Source organism: Emydura macquarii, unplaced genomic scaffold (genome assembly GCF_026122565.2).
Source record: "Emydura macquarii macquarii isolate MOO-44397 ecotype Brisbane River unplaced genomic scaffold, CSIRO-AGI_Emac_v2 contig_3530, whole genome shotgun sequence".
NCBI lineage: Eukaryota > Metazoa > Chordata > Testudines > Chelidae > Emydura > Emydura macquarii.
Genome location: NW_027133667.1, coordinates 25,578 through 39,520, shown reverse-complemented (window position 1 = coordinate 39,520; position 13,943 = coordinate 25,578). Strand labels below are relative to the sequence as shown.

At 45.1% G+C, this 13,943-nt stretch overlaps 1 protein-coding gene across 1 annotated transcript; it reads right to left on the bottom strand.

Moving 5' to 3' along the window:
* Positions 1 to 426: 426 nt before the first annotated feature.
* CKAP4 (cytoskeleton associated protein 4) lies at positions 427 to 12,417 on the bottom strand. Its single transcript, XM_067536159.1, has 2 exons — positions 11,970 to 12,417; positions 427 to 4,057 (listed from the first exon to the last, which is right to left on the bottom strand). The coding sequence occupies exons 1-2, from the start codon at positions 12,324 to 12,326 to the stop codon at positions 2,723 to 2,725; spliced, it is 1,692 nt and encodes a 563-aa protein (XP_067392260.1). The 5' UTR covers positions 12,327 to 12,417; the 3' UTR covers positions 427 to 2,722.
* Between the last annotated feature and the right edge of the window lie 1,526 nt (positions 12,418 to 13,943).

The window sequence follows — 13,943 nt, the reverse complement described above, 5'->3', positions numbered from 1 at the left end:
TGAGGAACCTGGAACGGCTATCCTGCCTGCATCATGGAGAGGGAATACAGGTGCAGTTGCCATTAACTTACAAATATTTCTATTTTACATGCTTTGAGCAGTGAAATAGTTAATTGGCATTTTAAAATACTGTTGGTGTCTGAATGAGCATTTGTTGAAATAAATGGGGCTGGTCACAACTCAGAACTATTGTTTCAGGCTCTTTGCAAACTCAGACGAACATCGCTGCATCACTCATGCTCAGGCCACATTTTCAAGGCTTTCTTCACAACATAACAGCTGCTAGAGAGTTACTTTTGGTTTTGAAATTAAAGCTGAGGCTCTGGTGAACAAGTTCCACCACACCCCCCGGCTATCTCCTGAACCCCAGAGGGGATATTCTGCAAAACTGCTAAGTACCTTTTGCAATAAACAACATGAAACAAATTCAAAATAAATTCCAAGTCTTTATTATGTATTAAAAATACTGTAAATAAGCCAAACAGTTCATTTCACAGTAACCTAAACAATAGTTAGAAACTGGAAAAGGAAAGTCAAGGAGGAACAGTGCGGTTCAAAAGGCAACACAACAAAATTACCTGGATGCAGTGCATCTGTCTCACTTATTAAGACTTAGCTGACTTGTTAGCAACTTCTCACTCATTAGAAATGGCTAGGTATTTTATTCTTATTTACCTGAGGGGACTCCCTCTTTACCTCTGCTGTTCCCAGAAATTACCACTTTGGGGAGGTGCTATTTCTCTGAAACATTTTCTAATGCAGCCAGAGTTGAATAAGATATGGTGTGCATTACACTATCTGTGGGCTAGCAGATAGCCCCAGTTACAGAGCGGCCTGCATCTACGCATAAGTATCTTTGAAAAAAAAGTGAACATCAGAAAGAAGGGAAATCAGACATCCTTTTTAAGGATACAAACCCCGAGAAAACTCCATGTTCAAGAGGTTCTTAGAGTGCTTTAAATTCTTTAATATTTGACACATACTCTGGTTCTCAGACAGCCTGAAGCTTGCCCCCACTCCACTGAAGTCAATGACACATTCCCACTGACTCCAATGTTACAGATTCAGGCTCTTAGCACAGAATATAATAATACTAATTAAAGTCACTGCCATCTCAGGGGTAATCTTGAAAGGCATTTTATTTACAAACAATTCTGTTGGTATCATCCTGAATTGTTTCTTACTCCTCCTGTGGTATTATTAGCACACTTAGGCCTGGTCTACACTTAAAACAGACACTCCTGACTGAGTTGTGCCAGTGTAACCCCCTCCCCTCACAGTGACATAGCTATGCTGACAAAAACCCCAGTGTAGACACAGCGATGCTGATGGAAGAAGTTTTCTGCTGGCATAGCTAACGTCAATCGGACAGGTGGTGTTCCTACACTGGCAGAACAACTCCTGTGTCAGGGTATGTTGCATCCACACTAGGGGCGCTGTGCCGACATAGGAAAACTCAAGAAAGGAACTAAAAACAACACAGCGTCACTCAAAGCACTAATAATTTCCCCAGCAACTAACTGTGATAACACACACACACACACACACACACACACACACAAGGAATGAGGACTGTTAGCCAGAATCTTTCCCTAGAAAAGTAAATAATCCCAAAATAAAGTGGCAAAATGTTACTGAGCCCTCTGAATTTTGACTGGCACTGAATCACATCTTTCCATTCATATTCCTCTTCCCAGCAATGCTAATCTGTACATGGGGGTTTGGAGGTGCTGGGGAAAGGAGCATATGGGCTCAAATTTGTGTATTCTTCAGAAGTGCCATGGAAGACTCCTCAGCAGCTCTCATCTCAGAGCTAGAATCTGTAGCCGCCCTATACGTTCCTCGGCTCCCGGAGTTTTCCTATTTGCGGCTAGGTATGCAGGGCAGTCAGAACTTGCTTCTTTCCCTCCACTGTGGGATAAGCTGCAGGAACAGACGAGTTGCCTCAGGTCCCGTCTACACGTAAAAGTTTTACCAGCATGAATATTTTGGTTAAGGATGTGTGTGTTTGGTTTTAATCAAAACAGTAATACTACCAAAAGACCTAGTGTGGATGCAGTTACAGCAATATAAGGTACCTTATGCCAATATAATTACTCTCCTTCCACTATCGGAATAGCTAACTCAGTATAAAGCACCTTTATATCAATATAACTATGGGTATGTCTACATTGCAGCCGCTACAACAACACAGCTATGGGTTGTAGTTGTGCTGCTCTACCACCATAGTGCAGATGCTTCCTACATCGACAGAAGGGGATTTTCAGGTGATGCAGTCAAGCCATCTCTCCAAGAGGTGGTAGCTGGGTAACCAAAAGAATTCTTCCTTTGATCTAGCTGCATCTACACAGGGAGTTATGTCAACCTAACTAAATGCACAGGGCACACAATTTTTCACAGCCCTTTGCAACGAAGCTAAGTCGATCTAATTTTAAGTGTAGACCAGGCCTATGTCTACAGTAGGGAGGTTGTACGCTGTGACTATCCCAGTATAGTCAAAGCGGTACAACTTTCTAGTGTAGACTAGGCCTTAGTAATTTACCCCAAACTTTAAAAAATAAAACTAAATAGACGAGAGATCCAGGAACTAAGCAGAACTATCTCTAATTATGTGTCCTTGTTTTCTTTGGAGGTGTCAATTGGTCTTTAAGCAGAGTCAAAACACGGGGCATACAAAAGCTATTATTTTAATTCAATAATTTCCACAATTAGCACTGTTCATTTAAACTTTTTCATGTATCTTTTCTACTTTCACAAACAATCTATCCAGATCATTCCTTAGATCATCTACCAAACTCTTTACAGACTCCACATTGTTCTCATTAGTTTCTATTTTCACTGAGTAAGCAACTAAACTATCTACTGCAGTTCTTATCATTTTCAAGTCAGATTCAACTTGATTGACAGAAGATCTTAAATTGTCTACAGAGCCCTCTACAGAAGACAGTTTTTCAAGATAGTCTTGAGATTGTGTTTGACCCGTCTGAGGCTTTTCTTGATCTAGCAAAGCACTAACTTGTTTCTGGATGTTATGAAGTGCATCAGCAGAGTCTGGTAGGTCACTCACACTTTTTCTCAGTTCATCAACATCGTTGTATAATGAGAGCTGAGCTTCACTAAGACTTCTCACAGTGTCTGTTATCGAACGTACATCAACATCTGAGGTACTATGTAGAGATGCAATGGTTTCCTCTAGAGTAGCTAGCTTGCTCTCATACTCCTCATGCTTAGAAAGAAGTGATTCCATCTTTTCAGTCTGTTGAGCATCAACAGAATTTAGAGATTGCAGATTGTCTTCTACATCTCTGAATCTGGATTCAAAGCCTTCATTGTTCTTTTCAAGGGTTTCCAGCACATTTTTGGAGAATACATTTTCTTCCTGTTTGTCAAGGTTGGCTTTAATTTGCAGTAAATCTTCATCAAGTCTTTTAATCTCATCAGGGAGCTGCACAATGGATTCTTCAGCTTTAAGAACTTTCTCTTGAAAAGCTTTTAATGAAAGGTGTTCAGTGTCTGCAGCCTCTTTGAACTTCTCAAGTTCCTGTTTGAGGTTGACTAATGCTCTGACTTCAGTATAAACATCAGACTCCATGGAATCTATTGTACTTTTCAGAGACTCTATGGCCTTTTCTTTGATTTTCATAGATGTTTGCATCTGATCAACAGTATCTTTCAGCGCCCTTATTTCATGTTTATACACATCTGTTTCTCCCAGTGAAGCCACCTTTTCTTTCATATCGTTGATTTCATTTTGGCTCCTTTTCTGGACTTCGGTGAATATGGCAATGTTATCATTGATCGATCTGGTCAGCTCTGTTAATCTTTCTTCCACAGTGTTTTCAAGCGACATGAAATCTCGTTCTCTTGCATCCTTTACCACATGGATGCCATCAGAAAGGTCTTTCAGGATTTCATTTTGTAGTTTCTGGAGAACTTCACTGATTCGATTTATTTCACTTTCCCCTTGCTTAACAGTCTTCTCCGTAACTTCTTGTTTATGCTGAGCATTTTTCATCATGGATTCAAAACCCGCAAATGTGGCTTGAAGAGTATTCACCTTAGGACAGAAATACACATATTTGTACTTAAATTTTCATTGTATGTTAATTGATAAGGATGTTGCCATCTATTTAATTTACTAATAACCCCCATTATTGTAGTATCTGAGCACCTCCAAATATTTAACATTTCCTCTCTCACAGCATCCTTGTGTGGCTGGGAAGTACTATTATCCCTATTTAACAAAAGCTTGGGCTACACTGAAAAAAGTTATACTGGCATAGCTGTGTTGGTGAGAGGTGTGAAAAAAACCACACCCCTGACCGACACAGTTATGCTGACAAACCTCCCAGTGTAGTAGGTAGGTTGACAGAAGAACACTTCCATCCAAGTAGCTAACATTGTTTGGGATGGTGGCGTTCCTACACTGGCAGAATAACGCCTTCTGTTGGAGTAGGCTGTGTCTATACTAGGGGGCTATGCCAGCATAGGTATACCTGGCAGGGAATGGGAATGGAGCTCCGTGCCCTAGGGTCGCGTTGAAGGGCCACTGTCTGGAGTGGGCTCTGTCCAATAGCAGGGCCAATACTTGTGGGGTGCAGCCTTCTGACCCTGGCCCGTCAGTGCAGACAGAGCCTGTGCAGGGAAAGTGGACAGAGCAGTACTGAAAAAAGGGTTGGGGACAGGAAGAGCTTTCCCTGCACAGGCTCTGTCGGGAAGGGAAGCAAACAGGGCTCTGTGCCCTGGGGCTGTGTTGACGGGCCAGAGTCAGCAGGAGAGCTTCTCTGAAAAATGTCCAGGTCTTGAAAAAGCCAAAATTGAGGTGAAAAGTCAGCAGAACCCAAACAGTGTTTTTAGAACCCAATAATTCTTTTGAGAAAAGGAAGGGCTTTGCCTATGTGGTATGAGCTGATGGGCTTTGTCCAGCTCCCCGTCCAAATCACAAAAATTACCTCCACAGTTGGCACTGACCGGCACACTTGTTGGCAGTCTCAGCTCAGAGGCCAATGGACATGAAGACTGAACTACCTCTCCCGCCTAGACCAAGGGTCTAGGCACATGAGTGGGGAAGCTTGCACAGCCAATGCCTGGCTGGGCCCATTCTGTGGATAAACAGAATTTCAGTCTTTGGGTCTGCCAAGGCAGTACTTTCCACAAGCATTGAATTCACACTATTTTTTAAAGTGATTTCAAAAATGCCTGCCGCTGTGGGGATTCTGCACACAGAGCTCTTGAAGGCTTTGGCCGTGTGGCAGTGCTGAGTAATACACACTGCAGGAGTCCTCGAGATGCTGTCTTGATTCATTTTCTCACTACACGTATGGAGTGTGCATTAATCAGGACTGCCACATGGTCTGTCAGGTTTATTGATTAGATAAACTGCTTCAGAGCTGGTTTCATTTTGTAAATAACATTATTAAATGGATGCACTTAAAAGAAAATACCTTACTTGTAACTATAAAAGGCCAAGTCCTGAGATCTTCATTCAGCGCCTCAGCCTGCAAACACTTTCCACAAGAGTTACTTAATTAAGTTACTAACGAGTAAATAAGTTATTCAGATGCATGTTTGCAGGTTTGGGTGCTCAGGCTGAACCTCCACTGGTTTCAATGGGAGTCTGAGCTGAGTAAAGATTGCAGGATTTGGCCACAAGTCTTTTAAATTAATTTTAAATGCAAACATTAAATGATCTACTGTTAATCAGTCCAAGTAACTCCCAAACTTTACAGGTGACCTGCAAAGGAAACATGGTTTTACTATCTTTTTTTTTTCTCTTCAAGATGTATAGAGAAGGGGTAAAAGGTTTCTCCACATCCTCCAATTTCTTCCCCAAAGTTGACTAAATTTATTCCTTAGAAAAACCAGGAATAATATCACATCTATTTCTTGTTTTTACTGGAGCACCAAAGGACTAGAGAAAGAGCTTTCTCAGCTTCTGCTGAAGGGATAAGAATATTTGAAGCTTTAACAAAGACAGTCTTTCTCCCAACACTTGTCAGGTATTTGAGGTAAATAGGTGTTAACAAAAAGCAAAGTTTTAAATAGTTTGTTCAAAAAATCCCATTCCCTCTCAACTGCTCAAATTTCAATGTAATCTGATTATATTATAATCTCACCGATTCTTCAGTTGTTCAGGAAAAACAGAGTAGATAAAACCTGATATTTCTAACAGAAAAATAAGCAGGAAAAAAAACACTCTTGGATCCTATCTGGTCCATGCCCCTAACTCTTTACCCCTCTCTCCTCCGAAAATAAAAAGTCCCACGCTGCCTTTGTACAGCATATAACACCAAAAAGGGGGCAGGGGAAACATTTTTCCTTTGCAGGCCTCTTTTAAAACTTAAAGGAATGATTACATTTTAAACAATTTGTACCCTGAAGATCTTATATGAAACTAGAAACAAATTAAATGGGAAGATGTGGGTAATGCTACACAAATTGCTATGTGGCAATGGTTATTAAATTGACAGAACCACATCATCAGTAGCTACCACCCAGTGGTCTTTGTCTGATTTTACCATATCCAGAGTTTTTCCACTATAGAAATTTTTCTGTATATCTTTAAAGTTGTCATGTCACACATCAGATGTTTATAAGCTTTATATAGTGCAGGGAAACTACTGCTCACCTAATTCCTCTTGCAGATACAGCTGGAATCTATACCAATATTAAACTAAAATGCTAAATTCATCTTAACTAACTAACCTGTCTCCAAATGTTACTGTTACCGGACCAGAGAATCTAGATCTCTAAGCCCTGGTCTACACTTACCTGGAGATTCGGCAGCAGTCAATGGGAGTTATGCAAGCTACTCTCCCATCGACTACTGTGCTTCCCTTCTGTGCATCGTCTTCACTGCGCTGCACCACTTTACTAACGTCGACTTCCAGATCGATTGAGCGCACCTACACTGACAGCTCAATTGATCCAGAAAGATCGATCTGACGGTGGTGACTTTGCCACCGTCAGCATAGACATACCTTCTGGTTACAATGTGCCATGTAAGCCATAAAGTGGTCTTAAAGTGCCAGATATGGCCAGTGGAGGATTCTCTGTAACTTGAAGTCTTTAAATCATGATTTGAACGTTTCAGTAACTCAGCCAGAGGTTAGGGGTCTATTACAGGAGTGGGTGGGTGAGGTTCTGTTGCCTGCAATGTGCAGGTCAGACTAAATGATCATGATGGTCCCTTCTGGCCTTAAAGTGGCCAGATTCCCCCACCGTCTTTGCTGTCACAGGGAGAGAAGTATGTGTTGGGGCACGGTAGAATGGAGCTCTGCTATGTCTGATTCTCCTCTTGTAATGTCCCTGATGGACCATATGCCAAGTGCTGTAGGTTGAAGCTGTTCCCCTGCACTTTTAACTTACTCCAGCACCACATGGCTGAGGATCAGGGAACGCTGATGTAACAAAGAATCAAGCCCTCAAGACAAGTTACACCAATTTCTAATTTAATTAATCTTTATCAACCTGTTTACTCTAAACAATGGCTAGCTGGCCCCTACATGAACTCTTTACAAGAAAGGTATAAAACCCTAACTTTAAAATAACAGTTCATATTCATTATAAAACAAGGGTTTGGAATGGCTTCCATTTGAGGAGAGACAAAAAAGATCAGGGCTGTTCATCTCAGAAAAGAGATGAATAAGGAGGGGTATGATAAAGGTCTGTAAAATCACGACTGATGTGGAAAAAGTGAATCAAGATGTGTGTTACTAGCTGTGCCTCCAAAGGCATGGATTTCCATCACAGTCCTGGACAGGCTTACTATCATGAATAAGACAGAAAAATATTCTTCTCCTTTACCCAGTCATGTTAACATGCCAAATAATCTTAGCTCCTCTGTAAATTGTGCTGTACTAAAATAAGCTTTGTTCCTCTGTCAACTGTGATACACCTTAAAGACTAACTACTTTCCTTTCCCTTCCTACAGCTGCTGTGAATAGCAGATGAGCTTATATAACTCTTACTTCCGACAATGGCTCTGTATGGAAAAAGACCAAATGGGGGAGGGGAGGAGTTTCCTCAAAGCAGCCTGAACTGACAGTGCTATATAGATACAGCACAGGATACTATAGTGATATAAGGCAGTGAATTGATTACAAGACTTTTTACTTGTGAGTACCAATAGAAAAATAGACAGGGGATTGGTTTTTGTGTCGTACTCACATGCTATCTGATCTCCTCCCTCTGCCTTTCATCCTGAGGTTAGAAATGCATGCCTAATGTTAGCCAACCCTGATTTACATGCAGGTGGACTTTTATTTCCCGTTGGAACTAGAACATAGATAAGAATATAAGAGCTGCCATACTGGGTCAGACCGTGGTCCATCTTGCCCAGTATTCTGTCTCTGACAGTGGCCTGTACCAGAGCTTCAGAGGGAATGTACAGAACAAGGCAATTTTGGAGGATCCACCCATGTTTTCCATTCCCAGCTTCTGGTAGTGAAAGGTTTAGGGCCACCCTGAGCATGGTTGCATCCCTGACCATCTTGGCTAATAGCCCCTGATGGACATATCTTTTTTGAAACCAGTTATACTTTTCATCATCACAGCATCCCATGGCAATGACTTCCACAGGTTGTGTGAAAAAGTACTTCCTCTTGTTTGTATTAAACCTGCTGCTATTAATTTCATCAGGTGTCCCCTGGTTTTTGTATTGTGGGAAAGGGTAACACTTCTGTATTCACTTTTTCTACACCATTCATGATATTTTAGACCTTTAGTCACTTCTTTTCTAAGTTGAAAAGCCCTAATCTTTTTAGTCTCTCCTCCTATGAGAGCTGTTCCAAACCCTTGATCATCTTTGTTGCCCTTCTCTGAATCTTTTTCAGTTCCTTTATATCCTTTTTGAGATGGGGTGACCAAAACTGGTCACAGTATTCAAGATGTAGGCACGCCCTGGATAGTGAATTACTTAAAACATCATTTGTGCACCTATCTCCCAGAGCCTTGTATAAACTTGTGATTTTGCCACAACAATCCAGAGATGAAGGGAGCACATTTTACACATTCCTATGCTTGGTAGGGCTCATGACAAACTAAGGCTGGGATTTTCAAAAGGACTTATGGGAATTAGACACCCACATCCCATTGATTTTGAAAATCCCAATCTACATATTCAAAGTAATGGAGTAATGCTGATGCTTCCAGTAACTTCAGCCTTGCTGCCCTCCCTTTGATAAGCAATGGAAGCATAAAAGAGACGCTGCTTAGTGTTAGAGGACCTGAACTTGAATTGCCTTCTTTAAAAATAAAAAGCACTCCTTAAAAATGTCTCGTTGCTACAGAAAAAAAATATTAGGCCTGGGAAATGATGGCTGTAACAGTCTTAAAAGTGCCAGCTACTGAAAGCACACTGTTATGATGGCTTTCCAAGAGGGAAAATGACAGTATGATTATGTCTAGAAACTTGTCTGGTCTACACTACAAAGTTAGGTCACCTTAACTACATCGCTCAGGCTGTGAAAAATTTCACACCTTATGCAACGTAGTTAAACCAACCTAAGCCACACTGTAGACACCACTAGGTTGATGGAGGAACCCTTTCCATCTCTGAAGTAAGTGTATGCTACAACGACACCACTGCAGCATTTCTAGTGTAGACATACTGCTAAAGAACTCTACTCTCAGGGAGTGCTCGATGAGAGAAGGACGCTATGTGTGGAAGTCAAACTAAAACTTGAATGTTGCACTGTCTTGGCTCTCTCTCTTTTGTGCTCACACAAAGAACACACTCACAGTAGCTAGCTTCTGTCTGGTCAGTCAGAAGAGGACAGAAATTGATCTGCATTGTGTGCCTAGGAGTTTCATAGATGAGGACTCCTCTTAGTTTAAATCCCTTGCCAGCTGTTTGAGGATGATTAGGCTTGTGGTTGTGGCACTGGACCGGGACTCCAGAGATCTGGCTTCTGTTCTTGGGTGTGTCATAGGCTGTTTGTGTGACCTTAGCCAAATCACTTAATCTGGCTGTGCCACAGCTTCCTATCTGTGAAATGGAGAAAACAAGACTTCCATTCTTCACAGGAGTGCTGCAAATAGGATTCATTATAGTCTTTTAATTGCTCAGGTACTGAATGATGAGTGCCACAGAAAATACAATACATAATTATATAATGACAAATTCTTCCACTGTGGTATCTAAGTGCTCACTCATTATACTCCTATGTCATGCATGCCCATCTTTTAATCCCAGTCTCTCTCTTCCCCCAAATAGCTTTAAACAAATATTAAGCCCATTCTAATTTTTCACCTTTCAAGCTCTTTGCTGAGGATGTATTTACCTACATGCTAAACCCCCTGTATATAATCAGCTCTTATGTAATGTACTCTTCAATGCAATTGCATCTCTCTAGATGTGCAGCACTACTACACAGCAAGCCACTCTTACAGCATTTCCTTGCCTTATCAAATGCTATCAAAGTAACTGAGGTGCTTCAATGTCACATGAGTATGAATTTTTTTTAAAAGTATACCAATAACTCATTCTTGGGTGACCAAATCTGCACCCTCCATTGCCCACACCCAAAAATCCCTTGACTTTAGAAGAATCAGCTACCTTTAACCTGAGCTCTGCCAACTGGCTACTTTTGTGCAGAGAGGGACAATTGTTCTCCCTGATGGCTGAAGCGCATGCAATATGTCACAAACCATTACCAGGAAGGAGGAGGATTTTACCTGGCTGTCAATACACTGCCAAATCTGTCTCAGAAAAGCACAATTGTTTTTTAAAACTGCCTTAATCTAAATCCCGAAGGAGGGTGTCTCCTTGCCTCAGAGGCCGTGCTGGCCCATTGAGGGACCGAAGCAAAAATATCTTTGGGACTCTCTCCCATAAAACACATACTAAAAAAAGCAAATAGGGGCTACCTTGAGCTGCTCAGGACCCTAAGTAATTGCTTAGGTCAGCTCTACACAACTGCTTAGGCCTTGTCTACACTAGCACTTATGTCGGCAAAACTTTTGTCGCTCAGGGGTGTGAAACCGCCCCCCTCATGAGTGACATAAGGTTTGCCGGCATAAGCACGTGTGTATCTGCGTTACATTGACGGGAGACAGCTCTCCTGCCGACATAAAAAGCCCACCTAAACAAGCAGCGGTAGCTATGTTGGTGGGAGAGCATCTCTCACGGACATAGCGCTGTCCACATTAGGGCTTATGCTGCCACCATTTTTGTCGCTCAGGGGGATGTTTCTTCGCACCCCTGAGCGGCAAAAGCTTTGCTGGCATAAGTGCTAGTGTAGACAAGGCCTTACTTCAGTATAATTTACCTCGCTCAGGGCTGTGTGGACAGAGCTAGGTCAATGGGAGAGCTTCTCCTGCCGACACAGTGACCGCCTCTCACGGAGGTGGATTTATTATGCTAACGGGAGCGCTCTCTCCCATCCAGCGGCATAGGGCCTCTTCACCAGATGCGCCGGTTCGGTGCAGCTGTAGCATTAGTGTGAACTAGCAGCTAGTCCACAGTTACCACTTACAGCAGCATAATCGACAGAGCTGTAAGGAGCGCTTGTGTAGCCGCCTTACGCCGACAGGAAAGTGCTCTCCTGCTGACATCCTAATACCACCTAAACACAGGACGGTGGCTGTGTCGGCAGGAGAGCGTCTCCTTATGCCAGCAAAACTTATGTCACTCAGGAGGGGTGTTTTTGCACACCCCGCAGCGACAAAAGTTTTGCCTGTGTTTTGCCAAAAGCGCTACAATCCTTTAGTCTGCCAGTGCCTAGCACCAGCACCAGCACCCTCTTGCCCCCAGGCTGGGCCTGCAGTCAGGCCACGTGCGCCCTGACAGCAACAGAGTCTCCAAAGTGTGGGAGTTCCTGGCCCACTCTCTGCACGCAGAGCCCCCGCTGGGCTCCCCTGCGCGCTTGGGGACGGGTCCACGAAAGCGCGGCAGGCCCCGAGGGGGCCGCCCCTTGCCGGCGCGGGCCGGGTGCAGGCCGAAGTCACCTCCTGTCCGCCCCCCTTACCGTCTGCACGACTCCCTCCAGGCTGCGGGCCAGCTCCTCCCGCTGCCGCGCGGAGCCCTCGTGCCGCAGGCCGAGCTGGCGGACTTCCCCCAGGAGGTGCTGCACGCCCCAGCCGGCGCACACCGCCACTGCGAACAGAGCAAGGGAGAAGAGGAAGTTAACAGCCCGGCCCGGGCTGCAGGAGGGCTGGGGCGGGCGGCTGCCCGCGGCGGCGGCGGCTTTGCTCCCCTTGGCGGGAGCCTGCAGCGGCGGCGGCTGCTTCTTTGCCACGTCATCCGGGCCGCTGGAGTGGGCTGCCCTGTCCGGGGCTGCCGAGCCGCCGCTGCCCTTGCCGCTGCGCTGTTTAGCCGCGGACATGCTGCCGGAGCCGGGGTGCACGGAGGCGGCGGAGGACGGGGGCAGCTGCAGGCTGCTAGAGCGGCCGGCTGAGCGCTCGGCTAAAGAAGGAGCCGCCGCCGGAGCCCCGCTCGCTCCGCGTTCACTCCGAGCAGAGATTTGGGGGTGGGTGTGACTGCCCCGCCTTGCTGCGCGTCCAGCGCCGCCTCCCCAGCCCCGGGAGGACCGGGGGAGGGGCGGGTGCCACGCACACCGAGAGAAACCGCCCCACCCAGCTCCCTTCCCGGGCCGGGCCGGGCTGGGCTGGGCTGCTGCTGCTCGGGAAAGCGGGACTCCAGCATCCTTGGATTAGAACCGGAGCAGCCAGACCGTCGGTAGGCGACACACGCCGAGACTGCCCAGCACGTCCCTGTGGTCAGCCGCTGGTTCAGGCCAGGTCTCCCATACAGGCTCGCTTAGCTACCCTAATCACATCCCCGGTGTGTGAAAAATTAACACCCCTACGGATGCCAAACCTCACAAATCCTAGCCCTGTATCCCCTACCCATAGAAACCCTGACCCTAGCCCCACATCCCCTACCCACAGGAACCCCACCATAGCCCCACGTGCCCTAGCCATAGGAACCCTAACCCTACCCCAAGTCCTGTACCCGTAGGAACCGAACCCTAGGACGCAGACCCCTACCAATCGGAACTGTAATTCTAGTTCCTAGTTCTCTAGCCATAGAAACCCAAACCCTAGCCCCAAGTCACCTCTCCATAGGAAACCTAACGCTAGCCCGATGTCCCCTACCCACATGATCCCTAACCCTAGCCCCAAGTCCCCTCCCATAGGAACCCTAACACTAGGGTGGGTACTGCTACTCATAGGAACTCTAAGCCTAGCCCCAAGTCCCCTACGCATAAGAACCCTAAACCTAGCCCCAAGTCCCCTAGCCATAGGAACCCTAACTCAAAGTCCCATACCCATAGCGCAGACCCTACCAATAACAACTCTAATCCTAGCCCCAAATTCTCTATCCATAGGAAGCCAAACATTAGTCCCATGTCCCCCAGACATAGGAACCCAAACCCTAGGGCGGGGACATGTCCCCTACCTATAGGAACCCTAACTCCCCTCCCCAAGTCCCCCAGCCATAGGAACCCAAACCCTACCCCACGTCCTCTTCCCATAGGAACCTTAACCCTAACTCTATGGATTGCAAATGACAATACTTATGTTCATGTGTTATATTTGTAATGGAAGTTATGGACATATTTGATGTACCTGTGTTTCAAACTATGCGGTGTAAGACACACCTCAAAAGGATGGCTTCAGAACAATGGCCCGCTTAATGGCCCATTAAGACATTCCCAGGTACAGGGGGCCCAGAGGGAGAAGCCAGTATCACCAATGAGTCACCCGAACCTGCCCATGTGACTCTGGACTCCATTTTAGTTCTGATAACATTCCACAAGGCCGCGTGGCCAGCACAGAGGGTATATAAGATCAAACCAGAAAAACCATTTTGCTGTTGTTCCTGTCCAGTTACTGACATATACCTGCCTCTGGGTCAATTCACTTGCAACTGAACCAAAGGACTAAGGCCCATACAGATGTTGGATGTATACCAGAGGAACTGTACAAGCTGCAACTCC

What these genes read in the sequence shown, in the direction of transcription:
- CKAP4 (XM_067536159.1), bottom strand. Translation starts at nt 12,326, where the DNA reads ATGTCCGCGGCTAAACAGCGCAGCGGCAAGGGCAGCGGCGGCTCGGCA. An exon ending in TGGAGGGAGTCGTGCAGACG is followed by an intron (nt 4,058 to 11,969) that starts GTAAGGGGGGCG and finishes TTCTGTCCTAAG; the next exon opens with GTGAATACTCTTCAAGCCAC.